Here is a 24,179-nt window from a genome sequence, read left to right on the forward strand (position 1 = left end):
AATTTCTCTAGGCAGCAGACTGCACAGAATGCTAGCTTCTTCCTCTACAATGCACACTCAGATGTTGAGAGTGCATTGTAGAGGAAGAAGCTAGCATTCTGTGGAGATCGGCTGCCTAGAGAAATTATGGAAGGTGTACAAGCAAAGACACTGGGAGAATTTTGTGTCAGCATGGCCTCTGTTACACTTTCAGAGATGGATACGTTTCCTGCTGGGATCTGTATGGACACCCATCAGTTTTTGCTTCTCCTTTTTGTGTAACTTCGATTTATTGCTCGTCAACCAGCATTTACTCGGCATTTCATTTCATATGTCAGTGCGCCTTATGATCGTCTTGATCTCTAACAGAAAGGTGTTCATTCTTTTTACAGTGAAGCTGTATATGCCTAGGCGAAACACTCGTGGTCCGACCACAGAAACCCTACTGCAGGAGTATGAGCCATTGTTTAGGGGGGGTATGAGCCATTGCATTCGTCTTGCATGACGGATGGAAAAATTTCTCGTGAGGTAGACATAGAAATGCTTATGCATTTAAAACATATATTTATTTACGTATTATTGCAGGGAAGGGACACAGAGGGAGACTGGGTTAACACAAGATGATGATGACATAATATCTTGCAGCAAAGGTGTGACGGGCCATTGGCTACACTGATAGTGAGGTTGTTTCTCTCTAGCACCACAGCGGCGCTGTGCAGCAGTCTCTTTCCAACTTCACAATATGTTCAAAAATGTGTCCCTATATTTAATTAAATGAAATGCGCAGCTTCGGTGTGTCACTTGGTAATTGCAGTGCATAGCCAAGTCATAAATACTATGATTAACGCATTACGAAACACAAATGTGTTTCAAACATAATTCAGAAAGACTTTGATGTACCTGCTGGATTAACACAATGAACCACTCACTGCACCCTCCATGATGGTGATTGTTCCAAGTGCAATGTGAGGGATTTCAAATAAACAATATGATAAACCCAAGCCAAACATGTGCGTAACGTCGTTAAGAAACACAGATGTAACCAATAATTCAGGAAGACTTTATTAAACCGTCGGAATTAACCCAGTGATAAACGCCGGGGCCGCACATTCCAGCTTTGCTGGTTTACCATCTGTACAGGGTGCATGGACGGTAATGTTTTTTGTTATTGTTTGTTAAGTATTGTAAAATGTGCCAGTAAAACACGTTGTTGGTCTAGTTGGTGCACTGTACTGGTGCTGCTTTTTCTTTTTATGGTTCTTTTTCTTAATGTTGTGCTCTTCCTTTTGTAATTACTTTTTTTATTCCCCCCCTGACCTAATACTCCAACATTGCAGCCTGCAAGGTATATAAATAAATAAGTACATAAGCACATGTCATTCATTCATCTGCATACACCTCGTACCATTCCTTGCTCAACAAATGTCACTGTGTTGATGTCTCGCAGTGCGCATCTACATTAACTGCCGTTTGCATTGTGGTATACTTTGTGAACAGTGTAGTGCATAAACATTACGCGACATTAAGGTTGTGACCTATGCGGTGCATAAGTGAATTAAAAAAAAAATGACATGTTGAATTGTTGAAAATAAGACCAACTGTATATATCGCAGTTACTTTAACAGCATTTAATTGACCACTTGATAAAAACTTCACTTTGCATAGATTCCAACACATGCAGTGAATCTGCAGTTTTTTTTCTTATTAATGTGGTCGTTACTGCATGGCTACCTCTTGTAGATATGAAAACAATGTTCAATAAATTAGTTTTGTTGCAACATATTTTAAAAAATGCATACATCACTGCAATTGCAAACCAGAACACAACAAACAGTACAAAAACAAATACTAACACGCACACTAACACTATAGGATTTGATGTAAACGTTCTGCGGAAACCCGCAAGGTGGAGAGAAGTATTTAAGGGAATATGAGACATCCACCTAATCGTAGCAATTGCTACAAAGGAAACCCATACGGGTTCTTCGAAAGGAAAGCCCCACAGTTGAAGAAAAATTCGTCCTGGTCCGGGACTCAAACCGGGACCACCACCTTTCCAGGGCAAGCCGCTCTACCTTGCAGGTTTCCGCAGAACGTTTATGTCAAACCCTTGCCTTTGCTTCGAGTTATTGAAAAATTCGACTTCGTCCTGTTATCTGCTAGTCGCCTGGTTAGCTCTGATGGTAGAGCGGCTGCCCCGGAAAGGCGGTAGTCCAAGTCGAATGTGGCGTTCCTCAAGGATCAATCTTAGGACCCCTCTTATTTCTTGTATACATAAATGATATAACGTCCATACCAAACTCCCCTGAAATAATAATGTATGCTGACGACACTAATATCTTCTTTACTGGCACTACAAAAGAGGTCATAGAATCATCAGCTAACAGTTACCTCTTACACCTCTCCAGGTGGCTTAAAAGCAACCGGCTAAGTTTAAACACAAGCAAAACCAAATATATAATTTTTAAGCCAGCAAATAAAAGAGACCCCTATTGTGTTCATCTGCACTTTGAGGACACGTTACTGGAACAAGTTACAGAGCAAAAGTTCTTGGGCGTATGGTTTACAGAGGACCTTACTTGGAATACTCATGTTGACAAATTAAAAAGTGAGCTATCTCGAGTTACTGGCTGCATGTATAAAATACAAAATATACTACCCGCCTGGTTGAAACAAACATTATATTACTCACTTTTCTATTCAAAACTCAGTTATGGCATTTTAGTCTGGGGAACTACGACAGCTTCAAACTACAACAAACTAATCATTGTACAAAAGAAAATATTGAGAATGTGTGAAAACTATGTGGGTGACAAACGAGGACTCCGAACAAAACCGCTCTTCATTAAATATAGCATGCTTAAAGCAGATCAAGTTTATTATTTCAAACTACTCCAGTGGATATATAAATATAGGCTGCACACAATACCTGTCGACAGTTGCACCTCATACCCAATACGTAAACCACACTATGTAAAGCCCGCCACAAGAACTAATTATGGAAAGCAAACATTGAATTATCAAACGATTAATATATTAAACAGTGATCACCTTAACGTACAATACACACAATCCTTCCACAGCTTCAAAAATGACTGTAAAAACTTATTAGTGGGCAGTGACATTGCATTTTCATTTTGAGTAACTTGTGCTCATCCCTGATAACACATGTAACCTCAGTTATGTTAGATTTTTCTCAGCGCTTGTAAATCATGTTTGCCATTGTTTCGGCATTTACATTGTGTATCAGTCTAAACCTTCGTTTTTTCTTTTTTTTTTCTGAAATGTTTCAATGTACCGATCTACTTACTGTATGTGCTATTTATTTTCGAGCAAGTGATTCTATGGTTTTTTTCTTTGTTGACTTCTGGTGTAAGCCAATTTTATTGTTATATAATACTTATTGCATATGTATCTTCTGCTGTTTCGAAATTATCCCGTTGAAGCAAAAGTAATGCTTTGGAGACATGTGTTCTGAATAATTGAATTTTTCGTTGTTGTGTGCTGTGTGTTAAGGATAGGTTCGACAAATATGTATGTGAATGATATGTCATGCTGCCTTGAACTGTAGGGGCGCAGAGGCTCTGTCAGGCATTTTGCCTTTACCTCTGCCCCCTACACGGAGAGAATCCGTGAAACAAACAATAAAGAAAGAAACAAACAAACTTGTTGATAGGTCATCTTGTAGATTGTTGTAGCGCAGGTAGAACAAAATGGTCATAGAATGCAGATGAGACAACACACAGCATTGAACAACCAGCTGCGAACAGCTGTTTACGTGCGTCGTGTCTCATTGCACTGAACTTCAGAAACCGCCGTTGCGCATTCCAAAACAAATCTTAACTTCAACACGTTTTTAAATTACAAAACACACATATTATTTACTCCTAATAAAGAAAAGCTAAAAATATTATAACGTAAATGTTTTATTCATTACATTAAAAGAATTATGCAGCATGTGCCACGAAACATGGCAGTAAGCAACCCTGGGCGTTGCACCAGTTGCACTGCTGAAATAGCAATCATGTAAAATGGGCCCTCTAAAAATTGCATTCCGACAAGTGCAATTGCACCGATTTTAGCCGTTCCAGTTGCAGCGTGTGAAAGAGCCTTAAGATGTAGAGTTTAAGTTCAAAGTTATGACCTGGTTGGTTAAAATGCTCGGCAGCAGCTTTGAGAAGTTTTTTAGCTGTGTCCGCGTGATGTCTGTTTAACCTGACGTTCCTTGATTCTCGCGTTTCACCGATATATTGTTTCTTACACAAGGAACATCCAAGCATTTAAATCACAAGTGAAGCTAGATTTGACTTGTGTGTACAACTATATGCGGTGCATTTAATTTTAATGTCACTTTGAAGGTGCCTGCAGGTTTTGCACCTGGGGCGGCAACATGCTTTTATAACGGGAGGAATTATGTTGACCGACTTTTGCGTGCACTAATATGTCTTTAATGTTCCTGTTACGGCGATAGGTTACGACTCGTTACTTGATAATATTGGGTGGTATTTTCGCAGGATGTTGTTTATGTGCAAATGCATTAGAATATTTTGTTATGAAGGCTGGCAGTTCGTCAGATTCTGGTGTAGGCTGTATCTTCGCCAATTCCAACTCTCTCCAATCTTGACGCAACATCATAAGCTCTATCGAGAGCAACTTATAGATAGTTTCTTTCTCCTAGTGTTGCTTTAAGGTCATTAAGGTGGTGGATATAATTGTGGTATTCGCTACAAATTCTTCTTATTCAGTTTTGCTTGTCCGACGAAAATTCCTCGCTTGCAGCGTCACGGGTGATGATTGTTGTAGTCTAAATATTGCTGGCTATCCGTCGGCTTCCGGTAAAGTGTCATTCTTAGTTTTCTGTTTTCTACGTAGACCGTCGTGTAGAGGAAGTTGATCTGACTAGCGGAGTGGTGAGCAGTAAATTTAATACTTGGGTGAAAGCGATTGAAATGGCTAATTAAGTCTGTTAATGCGCTTGTGCCATATTCCCATATTATAAATATGTCGTCGATGTAATGAAGATAGGTGTGGGGTTTTAAAAAGTAGGATTTCAAAACGTCGGCTTAAAGGTGTCCCATGAAAATGTACGCATACATGGGAGTGAATGGTGTTCCCATGCTAGTGCCGAAAATTTGCAGATACAGTCAACGACTGAATCTTCGGACATGCCTGATATTTCGGACGTCTTTGCGGCACCGCCGTGAGCCCCATAGAATCAATGTATAAGGACATCTGAAGTTTCGGACGCTCGAACCCCCCGCCGTCCAATTTTCCTGACTGTTTGACGCGACGGAAGGTCCTTTGGCTCGTCGCGCAACGCCCTTGCGAAGAAAATCGACTTGCAGCCTAAGCACATCACCGCTTTGAACCACAACTAGCCGAATCTAGCCGTCACACACCGATTCGGTCTGGCCACAATGGCTATGTTCATCGCCGCAAATGGCCGCACTTCCGCCTCCGGCGGAGTTTCCGGAGCAGCGCTATTTCGTTTGTTTGCACAGGCCACGTTTTGGCAAGCGTGGTGTGTGGTTGTGCTGTTGTGTCAAGTGTGCTCTGCGACGCTAGGCCTAGGTGCTTCGACGCTCGTCAGCAAACTCCACTGTTTGCAACTTGAGGATTTCGCTTGCCTTCTATGGCCCCCACTCCATCTTCGCGTCCTCGCCGATGGCATCGAAGCGCGGAAAGCAGTACCGTACCCACGGAAATAACTTTTGAACAGTTTTTTGACGCTGACAACGAGCTCTCAACTTCTGCGCATAACTGCCTGACGAGGGAATATTCCGTCAGGTTGTGGAGAATTCAAAAGACTCCGATGTTGAAAATGAGGAGCCAATGACTGCGCCGCCTATAAGCGCCGAGTTGACGCAAGCACTGTTGACTCTTTCATCGGTATACAGTGCTGAAATGACCCTTGCTCACATCGAGGCGAATATGATCACATGCAACCGAAACGCCGTCCAAACAACAATCAACAAGTTCTTCAAGCCACTGCAGCAATAACACTGGCTGCCCGACGATGCACGTGTGCATAATAAACCGGCAGCCGGCTGCATACAGAGTTTTTGAACGCCTCTTTTTATAGCACCATCATTGATGCTTTGGCAGGGTTTCGGAAGCCTGGTATTTCGCCCTTTACCTCTAGATCCGAGAAAAAAAGAAAAAAGGTGCGTTTTTTGCATGCATTCATTTTTTCGGACTGCCTGAATTTTCGGACGTTTTTACGTTCGTTCTAGAGGGTCCGAAAAATCGGTCGTTGACTGTAGTGAATAGAATCGAATCTGAAACAGTTGAGCGTGAGAGCTAACCTAAGGAGCGACAGGTAAACTTCAGGAGCGTGTGCTTGGGGATTGATTGCGAGGAATTAAGAAATGGCTTCAATTCCTTCACTCAGGGGTATACTAGTGTAAAGGGCAGAAACATCCAAAGTGACTAGAATGGCGCGGTCGGAAAGGATTTGGTTGGGGTTGATGCCGTCGATAATTTGAAGGAAATGCATCATGTCTTGAACAAAAGATGGGAGGGTGGTGGGGATGGTTGACAGGTGGTGATTTAAGAATTTAGATAGTGACTCAGTGGGTGTGTTGTTATTAGACACGATAGGCCGACCTGGGATTTCTGCTGTAAATATTTCTTTGACGGGAACCTTATGTATCTTAGGAAGAAGATAAAAGCGGCCTGCTTTTTTTGTTCTTGGGCATCATGAAGCGATATTCAGACTACATGATTAGTTCCCTGGACAGGAGCTCCGCTATTATGTTTTTCACAGTATTGCTGTAGTCTGAAGTTGGGTTAGAGTCGATTTTTCTGTAATGGGTGTGGTCGCTCAGATGTTTGGAGGCCTCATTCCTGTATTTTTCTATAGGCCAGATTACGATACTGCCGCCTTTGTCTGCTGGTTTTATTACAATATTATTCCTTTCCGCGAATTCTTTAAGAATCTGGTGCTGAGCAGGGGACAAATTTTTGCGTTTCTGGCAATGCCGCGCTGACTCTAGAGTTTCCTTTGAGATCAGCTTTATGTATAAATCAGGTCTGGGCACTGTTTGGTTTTCAGTGTCCACGTGTTAAGTGGTCTACGAGAGTCTCTACCTTGTTTTCCTACGTCTGGCTTATCAAAAAAGAACTCCTTGATGCGCATGCGTCTTGAAAACTCTGTAATATCTTTGTGGAGTTCGTATTCGTTCACTGCATTGTTCGTGGGACAAAACGTTTCTCATGAACGGAGGCCTAATATTCACTGAAATTCACAGCAGATTTCAAGCTCAGCATGGTAACGAGATTATATGCTGGAGCACAATACAGTTGAACCCACTTATAACTATACCGGTTTAAACAATATACCAGTTATAACAATGAGAAGCTGCTGCACCGTCCACTTTTGTATGTTTTCCATGGTGAAATAACCAGCTTACTATACAATGCCCTGATGCTGCATTATCGGTTATAACGATGAAGTTTGGCTGCTGGGTGTTCGAGCCAAAAGATAGTGAAATGCGAAATCCTTGAAAAGAAAAAAAGAAAACGAGAAATTTGAGCCACTGCACGATGGGCCGCTGCTCCGACAACCGCCGCGTGCTCATTTTCTAGCCATCTCCGTGCACCTCTCTCCCATCGCCTTTCTACCCCTCCAAAGACGAATGGGGTGCACGCATAGCTCAGCTGCGCCCACAGCTCTACGCTGCCCCACCCTCCCTCCGAAACACGAATGGACCGCGTCAACTGCACTGCTCGCAGGTTGCTTGCATGTTGCTCGCTGGCTCCTCGTTCAGTGCCGTTATGCAAGAAGCTTAATCGCTCGCATTGGTCTTCGTTCTTTGTGTCGAAATTGTCCCTGACCACATGTTTTCTTGCCACCAAAACGGAAGATGGGTGATCTGCTTCCTGATTATCGGCAATGCACGATGTTGCCCGTGAAAAGAAAGCACATGGCTGTAGATTTGGAAACTAAGTGCTTCTGACCAATGAGGTGATCGTCGCTACCATGCTTGCATCAGATAGCGACGGCAGCGATGACGCGATAGGGCAGGCTGCCCAGTGAGCCGATCGTCGTGAACCTGCTTGCATCAGATAGCGGTGGCAGCGATGATGCAGCAGGGCAGACTGCCTCAACGTTGTCCTCACAGCAGGCCCGGCAGATGATTCTGGGCCTACCTTCCGCTGCACAACATGGAGCACCTGGATGCCTTGGAGAAAGGTGTCGGCAAGCTTTGCGTAGAGCACGCAAGGCTGACAGACATAGCGTTTTCTTGTGCAACCCAGTGAGAAGCACGTGGCGAGGTGCTTGTGGTGATCTCGCCTCAGCGTTTCTTCTGGGTTTGTCAAGCTAAGAGGCTGCCGGGGCAGCCTTCTCGCAATTTTAAAAGGCCCCTTTTGGGGCCACCAAAGTGATGCTTCAGCGGTGCTCGCATGTTGCTTGCCACCTGTAACACCTCTTTTCAGTTGTTATAGCAGTGCCATGTTATAGCAGTGCCACAGCTTGTTACACGCGATCAAAGTGCCCAGGAAGCAGTTAAACGAGTGAACACAATCAGCACCCGGATGGAGGAAGGTGGCGGGGAAGGACACTGGCCTTTCTGATATTATAGTTTTCTCACAACAGCTCTGCCATCCACCTATTTTGATTTTTTCATGCAACCCAGTTATAACAATTATCGGTTATAATAATGGAATTTTCGTGACACCTGAATATTGTTATAAGTGGGTTCGACTGTATTTGAGGGGTGCCAACAGTTTCTAGACAACCGGACGTCATTGCAAGACGATACCGGATGATGCAGCTTGTCTGAAACTCAAGCGACAAATGTTTGGTATGAATGCAGTATCTTTTACCCAGATTTTTGCTCCAGCAACTAGACCATCAATGGCCAGTACTACAGTGAGGTTCTCAAACGTGTACACAGTGCACTCAGGAACAAAGAGCCTGTCCCGATTACCACAGGTGTTTTTCTTTTTTTTTTTTCATCCAGTACAATGCACAGCACAATCTGTACTTTGTGCGAACTCAGTTGGAAGGCACTGCCACATACGTCATACAGTCCCAACCTCGCTCATAGTGACTATAATTTGTTTGGACCACTGAAAGAGTTTATTGAAGGCTAACACTTCAGCAGTACATCAGTTTCACAGGGAATACCTCGAGGAGTCAGGCCACTTCCATGCATCTAAACATGTTTTGAAATGCAGAAAAATGAAGCGTCCAGGTTTGACTTGAACGTCACTGTGTGTTTTATAGAATTTTTTTACTGCCAAAAAGCAACAAAGCATCATGAGAAATGGGACCATGAAAGGCTCTGAATTATTTTTTGCTACCAGCCCTTCTTTATTGTGTACCTAAATGTAAGTAATGGAGCATCTTTGTGTTCTCCACCAATGAAATGTGGTCACCATAGCAGGAACTTGAACCCGCGGCATCATCATCAGAAAAACATCTTCACATTTCTTCTAAAAACCACCTGTGTTCCTTCCGCAGGTCAGCGGGTTGCTTATTTCATGGAATAAATGGAATGCGTCATTAACAAGGTACTGCCTTGGTATTTTCAACAGATCTTTTGCATTACACCAAGGTCGTAGACCTCTAAACTCATGAAGAAATATTGAAAAGAAAGCTATTACTGTAGAGCCTCATTCATACATATTGGAAAAAAACGCAAGGGAAAATGTACTAACCGGGAAAACGTACGATCCAAAGCAACAAGAAAACTTGACAGACTGAACTATTATTGACATCTGCGTAATACGAAGCATCGCGCGGATCATTGTGGCACGAGACGCCAACATGTGTCTAGCTGGTGGTGCTCCGGCGGCCCGAGACGCATCTTGTTTTCCTACAGCATGGTGTTTTAAGAGGGCAACGGGAAACCAAAGTAAAAACGAGCTGGTGGACGACGCCGGATGTCGCGAAGCAAAACCTGATGCCCACATCGCGCCGCTTACAGCAAAGAACAGCGGCGCATTTGGATTATTGTCTACTAAAAGCATGCATTCCACTACCGACAGCACTACGTGCTACGCACTGTAAAGCAGAGAAGTGAAGATGCTTATCACAATAGGTATGGTGGCAGTAGCTGTGAATGCGGTGTGCGACGACCAGGCGAAGATTTGGTGGTACCGGAACAAAAAACTGTGTGCACCGTCATTTTCACAGGAGATGGACGGCTATATATTGCTCTCGATCACGCGCACCTCGCGCCTTTTCTTGTTCCCAAGGGATCTAGCAGACAGAAAATGCATACGAACGCAGCCTGCAGCAGGGAACGACGGCGCATTTCATTTATCACCTATTATAAACGTGCGCTATGCTTCTGACGGCACCCCGTCCTGTGAAACAGATAGGCAAAGATGCTTATCGCAATAGCACAGGCGGTGATAGCTGTGAATGCCACGTGCGATGACCCCGGAGAAGATTTCCTGGTACCGAGAAATTCAGTGTGTGCCAGCGTTTTCCCATTAAGAAAGGCGGGCGAGTATAGAGATGAAGCTGCCGCGACGGGCAGCTATATACTGTTCTTGATCGCACGCTCCTCGCACATTTTCTTGTTTACGTGGGATCTAGCAGCCAGAATACCTATCATACGATCGCAGTTTAGCAACGCACTGAATGTAGGTGCCAAAAAATCACGTTTTCCGGAACTTATGAACCGGTAAAAAATGAGCTTAACTCTATTGGGTCATTTCTTGAATTCTCGATTGCGACCGTTGGCGCCGGGAAAACGTACGTAATGGAAATGTATCAACGAGGTTCTACTGTATATGAAATTATTAACGGTGCTCTGAGGTTGGTCACTATATGTTGTAGGTTACAGAGGTCTAGGACTTTCATTAATGCAACAAACGAATAGTTGAAAATATCATGGCACCCCCTTGCACCTGACACTCGCATGGCCTAACATTCTAAAGGAGAGACCACAGGACGCTGAACACTTCAGCCTGTACATCACTGCTTTCTGCTTTCTCTTGTACTTGAAACCAAATAACGCAATATGATTTGAAAACAAGGTCTCCTTGATTTGAAAACATGATTTGAAAACAGGTTTGTGGAATCAGGTTATCGGCAACATTCTTCTTGTTTAATTAAACAATTTAAAGCTTTCTAGTGAATTTAGGACTACAAAAATACATGTCAATATGAAGCTTGGAACAAAAAAGACGCACCAAGACAGCTTAGAGGTATGTACGGAGCAGTAAAAACGCATAATTAGCACAAAAACGCCGAAATTAAACCCAGATGCACTTGCTGACACTGCACGCCTAAAACCGGGATTGGAAATGTGGCTTTACTCAATGAAAAACATGGGCTGTTCCAAAAGATAGTCGTCTAAAAATGTAGGCTGATACTGAAGGTACTTTGCTCTAAACAACAAACCATATGGTACAATTATGCACCCAAGACCTTGTGTTGCTTTGACGTCAACCACTGTTGAGTGGCTTTTTTTACACATATGACCAATGACAGGAGATAATCCTGGGGAAATTTGAGCCAAATCAGAGCTGCCAGTTTTTTTTTTTTTTTTTAATTTCCACATGAAGACTCCGTAGTACATAAGTAACAGCGCACATTCAGCATGTAGCAAAGTGTCGACAGAAATAATTATCAGAGATACTCACTGTTGCAAGAAATATTAATAAATTGCGCACTTTACCTAGAGCACCCAACAGCGTCCCCACAAATGCATCATGTAGTTAATGCTCATGCACATGAATAAGCCAGTAAGCATTTTCATGAAAAAGACTGCTGCATCAAAGATGTTCACCCCAGTTGACATAACTAATGAACTTGCCTTGTCATTGAATGAACGCATACGGTCAGCAAGGCAGGAGAAGCGAAAGCCAAAGTTGTACTTTGACAATTCAGGTACGTCATAGTGGATTAGAACACCAGCATCACGAATGTTGGCCAAGGGCAGCACATTGTCTTGAGCCACAAGGACAGGCATCTTGGTCTTTGGACGCTCAGTTGCCCATTCATTTGTCACCTCTGCACATAGAAAATTGCCAAGAAATTTACAGCTACGTATCGGTACCTTCTGCATTCACAAGTGCAACTTAAAGCACTTAAGGTATAACTTTTCACACTGCTCCAAGGGCACTTTTTTACACCAGACTAATTAATCGACAACTTACTGCTCGCAGTAGTGCATTTGCTTACCTGCCAGAATTCTGCTCATGAATTTGTTGCCAGCACTAGTTTGAAATGCAAATCGTGTATTCTAAATATATAACATTAGTGGTGTAAAACTAGTGAACTCACTTATCTTGAATCCCATACACTGAAATCTTGTTGTCTCATTTCTTGAACCACTAGAAACACTCAAATCATTCCAAAATATACATCACCACTGTAAAATCTCACCCGAAACTTCTGCCATGGTAAGCTCATCATGAAGCAGCAGGCAATAGACACTACATGACAAGAGCAACCGATGTATATCAATGGCCGACTGTCTGTCGGCAGTGCACACCACCACTTTTCGACTGTGGTTGCCTTCCACAATTCCTGTTGAAAATAGAGAATAAGGACACATTTTGAAAAGCGAATGTTTTATGTACCCCATAAAGAACTATTTCACTAAAAGGACAGCACTCACCGAGCAAGATTTCATGTCGACTGTGGGGGTCACCAAAGCAGGCAACAGTTGGAACCTGTGCATAGATGGCAGCTTCGTAGAATGAAGTGATCATGACCAAAGGGGTTTTACTCAAGTATGTCATACGTATAAACCAGTTCAGGCCAGTAGACCACATTGTTGAGCAAACCACAATCTGGCCATGGAGCATGCCTGGTCGGCGCTGCTCCGTGCACCGCCGAAACTCATTCATCACTGAAGTAACCTGCACAAGTAAAGGAGGGCACCCACTGTAATACAGGTAGGCTTGCGTGAATATCAATTTTTACGTTAAAAGAGTGGGATTAGTATAAAACCTTGACACAACAGCGAGATGTTGAGAAATAGAAAAAAGTTGGTTCTTTACTTGCCAAAAAGAAAACAAGTTCATTTCTGGAGTAAGTTAATTTTCAAAGGGCCATTGTTCGAATATTTTTATGTAAAAATCCAAGTTCAACAATTTTATAAAACTCCAGCAACACACGAAACTTGTTTACAGGACCTTGCTCACTGCTGTGGTGCTTGAGGCTGCCACCGTGTTTAGAGTTCATCTGTTGTGCATCATTGTGATGCTGTGAAGTGATATCTTGACTGCGTGACAGCACCAGTTTATGCAGTGTTGTGCAAATTCAGCTTGATAATTTAAGTTTACATGTGAGCTTAACCCTTACTGTTCTGTAAGCGTACAGACGATCTTGCTAGGCAGGCTCACTGCTTTTTGGCACGCAGTTTAGCCTAGGCAGATGATTATGGATGCAATCACCAAAGTGGCAAACTTCTCGTGACAATATACCATCCACCACCGTGCCTGTCTTGGCTGTTAGGCCTAACTGGAACTGTTTTGCCAGGTGTTCGCCAAAAAAGTTAGTGTAGTGCCACATCTATGCAAATCTATTAATAGCAGCCGCACAACTCTCAGGAAGCCCCGTGGCTGCTTCAAATAATAAGTTTGAACAACCAAGCAGGTGCAGAAATCAGTAGGTGGCTCTAAACAAATTAGCCTTTGCCTTGTCTTGGTTATGACTTGGGCAATGAGACTAACTCACTAAAACTGAAGTTGTTGGTTATACGTTTGAATATGTACCATATTTTTGTGTGTCTAATACATAAATCTTTTTAATTGAACAGTTAAATCGGGGGTGGGTTATATGTGAATATTGAAGAGTGTAGCTACACGGCAGTGCGAATTTCACCTCGAGCTGCGGTTTCACAGCACTGCAGCCCAAACTGCCATGAAACTAAAAGAGGTGGGGAAACGAACTGCTGGTCGAAGATACGACATGGGCAATTCATGCATTTGTGAATGGAGACTGTTCTTACAAAGATTTGGTCATTGCATACAGTTATTTATGTGGGTTTTATTTAGTTTTTTCTTTTTATTTCCGAGGTCCTGCAATTTGGGGTGAGGATTATACGCAGAAAAATATGTATATTCATTCATTTCGAATACTTTGACGACTTTGAATAAATCGCAGAATATTAAATTGAATTATTAAAATATTAAAAAAATTATATTATGGGGTTTTACATGCCAAAACCACAATCTAATTATGAGGCACGCTGTAGGGGGGAAAACTCCGGATGAAATTGGACTACCTGGATTTCTTTAATATGCACCTAAGTCTAAGTACAGGGGCATTTTGCGTATTTCACCCCATCGAAATGCAGTTGCTGTGGGCAATATTCGATCCCACAACATTATGCTTAGCAACCCAACATCATAGCCACTAAGCAACCATCGCAGGTATTAAAATATTGAATATTTCCACAAGCCCAAACACAAGCAGTGCTTTTTTCCCACTAGAATTCATAGAGTGCTGTCCGTATTTCAGACATCTCAAAATTGACACACGTTATTCCAGAAAGCATTTGCTCGCTGTAAAACAATGTTGTCCTGCCTCCAAGTGAAATAAAAGGGAAATCTAAATTTTATTATCCCTTTATTTAAATGAAGACAACAAACCTGTTCACATAGCGTGATGTATTTATTTTATTTCAAATTGAGCGAAGCTGTTTAGACATTGCCTTTTACTTCTTATGAATTTTTTTTATTGACAGTTGCCAGCTTCGCTAAGCTTTTAGCAAGGCTGAAGGTTTACATCAGTCATCATCAGTCAGAAAGACCTGGCCAGGCTCAATGTCATCAATGTTTTTCTGAGTCAGGCAGCCTTGATGAGCCCCTGGTAATGCTCAAGCATAGCTTTAGCCACGAGGCGCTTTTCAATGGTCTGCATTTCCTCGTAAAGATGAAGCCTCTATACAACAGGCGCCAACTGATTATTTGGACACTAAGAATTCAGACAATCTCGATTGTTCGGACTACTTATGCTCCGTTCCATACATAGCAGTCAACACTGTGGAAGCTACGCAAGAAGTTCGGTCAAGAAAAGTTATCCCTCTACACGTTCCGTACATGCTTCGCTGCATGCCAATAGCGTTCGCTCACGCAAGCATGCACGTGAGGCTCCTTGCGATGGGCTGCAAAACAACATAATCTAAAACAAGGCATTAGCAGTTTGTTTCAATGGAATAATACTGAGTGTATATAAAAAAACAATTGCGCACAACTGCAGTCAAAAAGCACTGGATTCTATACAAGTGCGAATGAAGCTACTGCAAGAAGTCTCTCTAGCCTCCACAGCGCTGACTGCTATATATGAAACAGAGTATAGAGTACCTTCACTGGCTCATAAATTTAATGTATAAGTACGACTTTTATAATGTATAAGTACGAACATAATTTCGGTGTCGTGCCAATGCTCGTGCAAGCAAGGGCTGGCGTCAGCGCAGTGTAGGGAGCAGAGCGCGCGACATTCAGGTTTAGCGTCATGGCGAAGCTCAGATAAAAACACCGGAAGCTCAGCATCGAAAATTGAACATCGTTTGTGCTATCGAACATGGCACAAAGAAGTCGGCGCTGGCATGCGACAAGGAACTGCTGATGACTACGGTGTGTAGCATTTGGAATGTGAAATAGTTGCTCGGCAGCACTGCTGCAACCGCGAAAAGATGTCGGCTACGAGATTAGACTTTTTGCCATTGCTGCCTCTGTTGCCGAAGTGTCGCCTAACGACAGTGATGAAGACAACACGGAAAGCGAGAGCACGGGTGATTCAGACCCGATAGTGGCAGAAGCTGCGCGTTAAGTCAGCTGCATGAATGCAATCGTTGCGACAAAAACAGCACCCCACAACGAAAAAGGCGCCCCACGACTTCTGCAGCGCTACCGTGTCCATGCATGGAGAATGTGCAATGCCAACGAGGAATCTGCCCAGCAAGTGTTTGCCGAGAAGAGGGGACTGGCTGAAAAGCTGGCTTGCAGCTTCAGTAAGTTTGAGGCCGCTGTCGTCGCTACTAGGCCGCTGCATTATCAAACGAAAATAACGAGACTTTTGTAGCGCGAAGTGAACAAATACTGCATGTTTTTGCCCATTCATTGCACTCTCTCTCGAGTTCCGTTTTTGACAGGAAAGTGGGCGATGTCATACTATTTCGATAAAGCAGTACTGCCATTTAGTAAGTATTTTTTCCGAGTTCTGCTCAACTACGGTTTAACGAGGTTTCACTGTATAGGCCAAACTGGCCAGTGCTTCAATGACACGGCTAGATAGCACAATAATACCATTAGTAAAGGATACGGTAGTCACTTGGCTGAACACTGCAAAAAGTCCGCATGCACACCCATGTTTGGTGACAACTTTCCTGAGGAATGAAAGCACAAAAACAGAACGTGAAATAGTTGAAGCATATTTTATAAGGAAAGCAGGTGACAACTGCGCCAGCAAGAAAAAGAAGTCACGTTTATTTCGAGGTATCAAGGCACACGAACTGATTGACCATACAATCTTTTGTATGATATGGTTCACTTATACAATCTTTTCTATGATGATGAGTGCATGATTTAACTGTTGCGCAGAGCATAAATGGATGATAATTCGAATAAATGCAAGTTGGAAGTAGCACCAGTCTTGTCATATGTGTTCCTTTCTGAGATAGTATGATAAGTTTTTCGGCAGCCAGATACCATGTAAACAAGAAAACGTACGAGGAGCACGCAATTGAGAACAGTATATAGCTGCCCACCGCAGCAGCTTCACCACAACACTCGCCCGCCTGTCTTAACGTGAAAACACCAGCACGCACTCAATTTGTCACTCCGATATCAGGAAATCTTCTCCGGGGCCATTGCATGCGGCATTCAGAGCTATCATCGCCAATGCTATTGCGATAAGCATCCTTGCCTATCTGTTTCACAGAGCAGGGTGCCGTCAGAATCATAGCACACGCTTTGAATAGGTGATAAACGAAACACGTCGCCGTTCCCTGCTGCAGGCTGCGATCATATGCATTTTCCAGCTGCTAGATCCCATGGGAACAAGAAAAGGTGCGCGCGATCGAGAGCAGTATATAGCCACTCATCTCCTGTGAAAACGACGGTGCACACAGTTTTTTCTTCCAGTACCACCAAATCTTCACCCGGCCGTTGCACGCCGCATTCACAGCTACCACCACCAAAGCTATTGCGGTAAGCATCTTCATTTCTCTGCTTTACAGTGCGTAGCACATATTGCCATCGGTAGTGTACTGCACGCTTTTATAAGGCGATAATCCAAACATGCCCCTGTTCCCTGTTCCAGGCAGCGCAATGCTTCGGCGGAATCTGCCGTCGGCCACCAGCTCGATTTCTTTTCGGTTTCTCATCGCCCTCTTAAAGCACCACACAATTAGAGGCGAGAACTTGGGGTGGCGCCCACTTGCGAGTGACATCAGTGCCAGGATGCTGCTCGCTCCAGCACGCTTGGCTGTCGCGCGTGCTCGTTCACTTTGTGGATGCTTGGGGTATGGGCGGCTCAAGCCGTACTTATTTAAGGATATGTCGGCTTCTTTCTGCTGCCATGCCTGAACCACAGTTTCTTCTTTAAAAGCGTGTGAGTCGAGAAAATTTGCGGCTTGGATATCGCAAGCTATGTAGCGTTGAAGGGGTTTACTGGTCTTGCAATGCATATATACGTCGTGTCTGTCCATAAATATTGCGTAAAAGAAATGTCGGCAAATTCAACACGTGAAGTTGTGTATGATGCTTTGCTAACACTTCACATTCCCTTAGTGCTTAGCTATGAGAGACATTGCATTTTACATGGAAGAAAAATCTCGGTATTTGTGTCAACATGTTATCCGCGTTACAAAGACACTGCCCAGCGAAGCTGTCATCATGATTCTTATTACTCTGGTGAGTTGTTCTAGTCAAATATGGCCACTTTATTAGTGCTTAAAAGAAAAAGTTAAGTGCGCATTTCGTATGAGAAAGCTTACGGCTACTTTCGCCACTCTCTGAAACAGCCCCACATAAAAAGAATTGCTTATGGCTACTAAGATGACAGTGCGTCATGTAGAGTATTTACATAGTTAATTCACAAATACCATAGTAGCAATCAACTAAAAGAAATGTTTTGTGGTTAAAATCGAGAGCCAATCAATTCCAAGCGATGAAATATTTCGTGGTGGCCCTCAGTAGCCTTTATCGAAAATATGTCACACCCCTCACTTAACGGTACCAACCCACTGTCATTATGGAGAGGCACGCATTGTTCGCGAAACTCATTTGTTCACAACAACTTTGAATTGGAACCATGAAGCAGTTTGTTACAGCACCAATTGCAATGCCTAAAATATACTCGACGTATTACAGCGCAGCTTAGGGTGCCTAGAAAAGGAAAATTCAAGCACTTTCTGCCTCACTATGTCTCGATCCAGTGTTGTTTAATTATACAAATGGAGAAGTATTCGCTTCATCAGTACATTAAAGAGAACCTTGCCCTTCGTAAGGAAGACACCACAAGCCTTACATATTTCACTTAATTTTTGACCTTCCAGAGGGGAATTATGATATCCCCAATATGTTGCCTACTACTAATGAATGATGCTTCGACTTCAACATTCTAAAATACGAATAAAAAGGAGATGCATGCAGAAGAAAATATTTTCAATATGAGCTACTTCTGTCAATTGATAGCAAGCTCAGTCTCATGAGGCCAGAACTTTCTCACAAGTAATATTCTCTCTCACAACAGCTTTTATGTAAACCTCAACTGTTCTCACGTACTCTCAGCCCGCGCACAACGCCTCAGTGTTGTATTTCACTACTTTAAAGAGTTTATTTTCTTTGCACGAGGGACACCTGCATCTCAGCATCAGCCAACACTTTCTTTTTTTGTTTGTGAGCTCAAGCTCCTTCAAAGAAGCAGTGGCACGCTTCCTTCCCTGGTCATTCTTCAATGTGTAGGTCCTTTCTGATCTCGTCTTCTTTCTATTGCGCGTTCGCCGCACAGACCATTTGAAGCATCCTCTTGGTCAGTTGTACAGTCAACGTCCGATTTCTCAGACTCCCTAGGGGCCACGAAAACGTCCGAAAAATAAGGCAGTTCGAAAAAATGAATGCATGTATTTTACTGCCCTTAAAGGGCCCCTTATCAGTCCCCATAACAGATTTTGGTTATACGCTGGAGGTTGTTAACGTGTCCCTTAAGAAGCGTTCTGCCGAAAAAAAAAAAAAAAAAAATCAAATCGCCTCATTAATAGCCGAGACAGAAATATTTTAGTGCCGCCAACCCATCATTTCAGGAGGTGAGCTCCACTGCCAAGCAAGACACTCTCTCCACTCGCCCCCTCTAACCTCTGCATGCGAAATTCCTTCCCTTCGTTCTCCCACACCAGACCTCAAGGATACACCCAATTTTCCCTGATACAAGCACAAATTCCCTGAGTATTTCCAGACTATTCAAAATCCCTGAGGATTCCCGGTTTTCCCGTTTGGTAGACACCCTGAATACTTGTTGCACTGCAGCAGGCCTGGTGTTATAACTGGATTCTTATCTGCTATATTTTTGCGGTTGTCGATCCACGCATGAAAAATCCGCAATGGGCTGGTCTGCGCTTCTTCGGCTGGCCCTGTACTGTTGCCTGTGAGAACTGTATTGACGTCGAAGAAATAAGCTCGTTCAATAAATTTTCGCAAATAAAGACGTGACAAAAATACATTCGAGACGACCGCCATAAGTGTACAAGCAGAGGGAATCATGGCGAACAAAAAAAAGAAAAAAAAAACTGCAAAAGGCGCCCTGAAACCGCCCGAACTGCAGGAGACAACAGGCGCGAGTCCGTGCCCCAACATCACGCTCGCCGCACTCACAGCACCCCTGTAGTTCATTCTCGGGCATAATAGGAAAACAGCAAAATGCATCTCGGGACGCTGGAGCATCACTAGTTCGATACCGTCGCTGTCTCATGCCGCAACGATCCACGCGACGCTTCACGTTACGTGGATGTCAGCAATTGTTGTCCAATTTTTTAATTATTTCGCATGGTACATTTCCGTGTCAGTACGTTTTTCTTGCGTTTTTTTTTCTCCAAAACTCATGAATGAGGTTCTGTGTTAATTCGTAGCAATGAGGCGTTAACATGACACGGAAACTGAATAACGATCATTGTTGTGAAAAGTTCGGTATTGTGAAGTTCGTACTACTGAAATAATTTTATGTTGAAACCATAAGCAATCAGGAGGGGATTTCTGAAAAGTTCGTTAATCTGAAAAGTTCATTAATGTGGTGTTCGTAGTAATGAGGTTTCACTGTCATGACATGGTCCTGGTGACCTCCAGCTGTTTAAAGAGACACTAAATGCAAATACTAAGTCAAGCTAAAGTGATAGGTTAGTGCTCAAGAATTGCTAAGGCGTCAATATTATGGCGAACAGAGCCTTAATAATAAAGAAATCGAGGTAAATGCAGGACATAATTAGGGGCTCCCCTGGGTCATTCAAGCACTTGCCCAATGATGAAAGCACTCCTCAGTTAAATTCTGTCACTAGTACTCAATTACTCGTTCCAAAAAACATCCTTGTACTGTATTATAAGATCAAATAAAATGCTACTTCTCCAGTTCCATTTCATGTTTAGAAAAAAGAACTCATTGAAATTACCGTTCACAATGATGCGGGCGGTAGAAAGGTTTCTTTTCGCTCGACTCTTCGCCGCCCACGCTTTCGCGTTTTAGTACTTCCCTGATCACGTAGTGCTGCGCTGGCTTTGTTGGCTCGTGAAACTCGCACAAACTGCAAGTAGCAGAGAATTCAACTTCCATATGATGTCACGGGATGCCCGAACGGTCTACGCCGCTTGACCAAAAAGCAGTTGCAGTAGCAAATGCGCCGCTCTCTTGGCTCGGTGCCGCCATCTGTCAGGCGCCGTTTTACTCATTGACGGCAGCTAAGGGCGGTAATGGCGTATGCAACGTCAGCACTCCCCCGGTTGTGCGGCGGGAGATTTGAATTTTGAAAAAGGTATTCGGACACTTCAGATACAATTTTCTCATAAACTAAGTTTTTCTTGGTACGGAATAAGCGTTGCGAGGTTTCTGGAAAGGTATTTAAACAGTCCACGTCTACTTAGTATTTGCCTTTAGTGTCCCTTTAAGCGGTGACGACTCCACACTCAGACGTCTGCTCCGATGAGGACAATGACTGTTCCTGAAAAGCCCACCGCCCTTCGGCAATGATAGTGCGGTCGACTTCTGGGCCGCAATTTTGTAGCAATGCATTCTGCTCGATCCTAGATACCGCCGTTATCAGCCACCATTCACAGCTGGCAGATACCATTGGCGATGCAGGCGGGACATCGCTTTTACCACTGATAAAGTGCAAAAAGGAGTGGCACCGTGAAAGACATCACTACAAAATCACAGTCCTGTTATGTTGCCAAGGTTCGAAGATTCAGCGCATGCACTGATTGTACTTTGGTCTATCTGTGGTGACAGCATGGCAATGACAGAGATATGGACTGACCAGATTGTAGGCAAGCATGCGTGCCCGTAGCAACGCGTTGACAAACTTTGGTTTTATTTTTGGACAATCTTTTTGCGACATTTTGCATGACTAGCACCAGACACATTGACAGATGACAGCGTTCCTGACCCAGTGCCCACGAATGCCGCCACAGCCACTGCTCGTAGATGCCTACGAGTCTGATGCTAGTGACGAGAAATCCGGCATAAGTGAGCGTTACTTCGAAAATGGTCATATGAGAATATGGCACACTTCTTTAGGCTCTTGTGGAATAATGTAACTTGTTTTCAGCCAAATTAAGATATTCGAGACACCCAATCATTGGGTCATTTAGGCAGTCGCCATCGAGCCGGAATGATTGGTCAGTAACGCGTACATATGGATAATGTGAATTTCGATTTATTAAGCCATGTGCACTATGCATGTATGCAGCAGCCATATACGTATTGCACAGTTTCTAATTTTGGCGCACGTCAATGTAAAATCATGTTCTTTTATCAGGATGGTGCAGGAAATCTCGTTTGGCACAATTTGGAGAAAGAGTGGGAGCACTGCATTCTGGAAGGGTGTCAGTTCATTTAACCCTTTCAGTGTAGGGTTATTTTTTTTTTTTTTTTGGAAGTGACGAACCCACAGCATCGGCGTTTTTTTCTCAGATGTTACAAAACAAACAGAACAGCGTATATTTAATTTTGCAAAAGGAAAAAAGAAAATGACATGAATAAAGGCAATGTTTCTCTTGGTATGGTTGTCACATTCCTACCTGACAAAAGCTATAAAACATGCAGCAAACTAAAAACACTATCGTTCTCAGTATTTTTCACGGTGTCATTGTCAAAATTCGATGTGATGATGCTGCCTCTTCCACATGCGGATGACGAGCTGTCCCCTACTGAGTGCGAGCTTGGCTCATATTTGGAGTCTGAAGAGTTGCCGCTCTAATCAACAGTTGAAGGTGCCGTGCAAGCAGCGATCTCAAAGCATCATGCAGCTTATGCTCAAGGAAAGAGCAATTTCGTTTAATCAAACTTGAACAGACAAAGCAGAGAGAGCAACAGATGAAAGAGATACGAAAGATGACAGAGCCATCCTGGAGAAGGCATACCAACAAAAGGGGCACCCTCATTCCTGGAAAGGAGGTGCGCTGTAGTGAAGATAAAGCGACATAGAATTTTTTTTTTTTTTAGTATTGTATAAACATATGACAGATGGAAGAAATACGCAAGAGTGGTGGTCCTGTGCTACGGTGTGAATATTTGAATGGAGAATCGCCATCCTAGTGGTGTACAAAGTCCAGGAGCTACCCCTCCCATTTGCGAAACCATGCGCTCAGCATGGTGCAACCATACCAACGTGGTGGCATGTTCCACAGCCACTAACAAAAACCTACACTGAATAAACCAAGACAGCGGAAAAAATGTGCTTTTAGAAACATACAACAGATGGGAGAACCACCTTGGAGCTTGCCAATTTGGTGTTACTCCACACAGCCAAGTGGAGCGAATAGAGAACATGCATGTATACGAGTGATATGGCAGGCCAGAAACAAAGAAATGCACTGGTATGTCAGTGACACTGAAAAGGTTAACAATGTTAATTCACACTCAAAAGTTCCAAAGCTGGATGGCTGCAAAAGACAACAGCTCATATTGGCACTAGTTAACAGTAGCCAGTTGGTGCAGTGCTAAGTGATATGAAGTATGCATGAAACAAAAGACCACAATGTAAAGACACAATACTAAGGGACAAGTACTCAAGAAGCCTGGCAAGTTGAAATGAAACAGCCAACAATATTTTGTCAAAAAAGTTTTGAGATGAGAGAACACTGATATTTCTGGCATAATGAATCATAGCGCAACAGTTACAATGACAACATAGCAATGTGTACCTCTATTGCAAACTTGTCCAGCAGCTTTTCACCATCATCCAGGACCAAATGGCAGCATCGACGCAAGTTGACGATGAGACGGTCGTAATTGGTCAGAAAGCGCAGAAAGCATTGGGGAGTTGCTACCAAGATATCACAGCCATTGACCAATTCTATCTATATAAAAAGGAGAGAAACACAATGTTTTTGATTCACGATCAATTGCATAAGAGGAATGACTGAAAAATTACCTCTTTTCCTTTTTCTGCTCCTCCAGCGTACAAGACGCAGACTTTTGGGCCTCTTTTCTCATCGATGAGCAGCTTGGCCTGCTCACTCAGGCGGGAAGCTCCTTTCCATGTGGATGTCAGAACTACCATTAGGGGCTAAGGAGGAATGAGAGAAAGCACTGTTTCAGAAATCGTGATGGTCGATAAGTGATCAGTACTGTTTTAAAAACCATAACATCCTTTAAACAACCTTTGTCAGAAAAATTCCAGGACTGTGCTTATAAAATATCATTTATATTCAACTTACAAAACTAATGACTCTAGGGGCCCTATAATGTAAAACTATACAAATCTGTTTTTATTCCAATCTACCTACATCAAGTTTCCAAACCGCGAATGCAAAGATCGGGCAGTGAGCCACAGCATTGTCTGAATCGCTAAATCAAATGCTCTCCTCATTTATAGGAGGTCATTTTTGTTTGCTTCCAAAGCAAATGGCATTGCCTACCTTGACAGAATTGGAGAGGGTTTTCGTGGAGCCAAGCTAGCGCATTAAAAGCACATCACCTGATGAGAAGGGTGGTGTCGGCAACTGGTCGAAAATCGTGGCGCCGTGCTATGGAAGGTTAGAAATGACACTAAAATGGACCCTCAACAAAAAAG

General features: G+C 43.2%; 1 protein-coding gene across 4 annotated transcripts in view; it reads right to left on the minus strand.

Annotated features, from left to right (window-relative positions):
- LOC126543311 (putative ATP-dependent RNA helicase TDRD12) overlaps positions 1 to 24,179 on the minus strand; it is a 236,418-nt gene that overhangs the window by 111,853 nt on the left and 100,386 nt on the right. For all 4 annotated transcript variants that reach the window (XM_055061914.2, XM_055061916.2, XM_055061915.2 and 1 more), the window contains exons 15-19: positions 23,538 to 23,672; positions 23,308 to 23,463; positions 12,564 to 12,807; positions 12,329 to 12,472; positions 11,757 to 11,953 (exon numbers count right to left, since the gene is read on the minus strand). In XM_055061914.2, coding sequence (XP_054917889.1) covers positions 11,757 to 11,953; positions 12,329 to 12,472; positions 12,564 to 12,807; positions 23,308 to 23,463; positions 23,538 to 23,672 — 876 coding nt within the window. The remainder of the gene's footprint in view (positions 1 to 11,756; positions 11,954 to 12,328; positions 12,473 to 12,563; positions 12,808 to 23,307; positions 23,464 to 23,537; positions 23,673 to 24,179) is intronic.

This window comes from Dermacentor andersoni, chromosome 1 (assembly GCF_023375885.2).
Source record: "Dermacentor andersoni chromosome 1, qqDerAnde1_hic_scaffold, whole genome shotgun sequence".
NCBI classification, from domain to species: Eukaryota; Metazoa; Arthropoda; class Arachnida; order Ixodida; family Ixodidae; genus Dermacentor; species Dermacentor andersoni.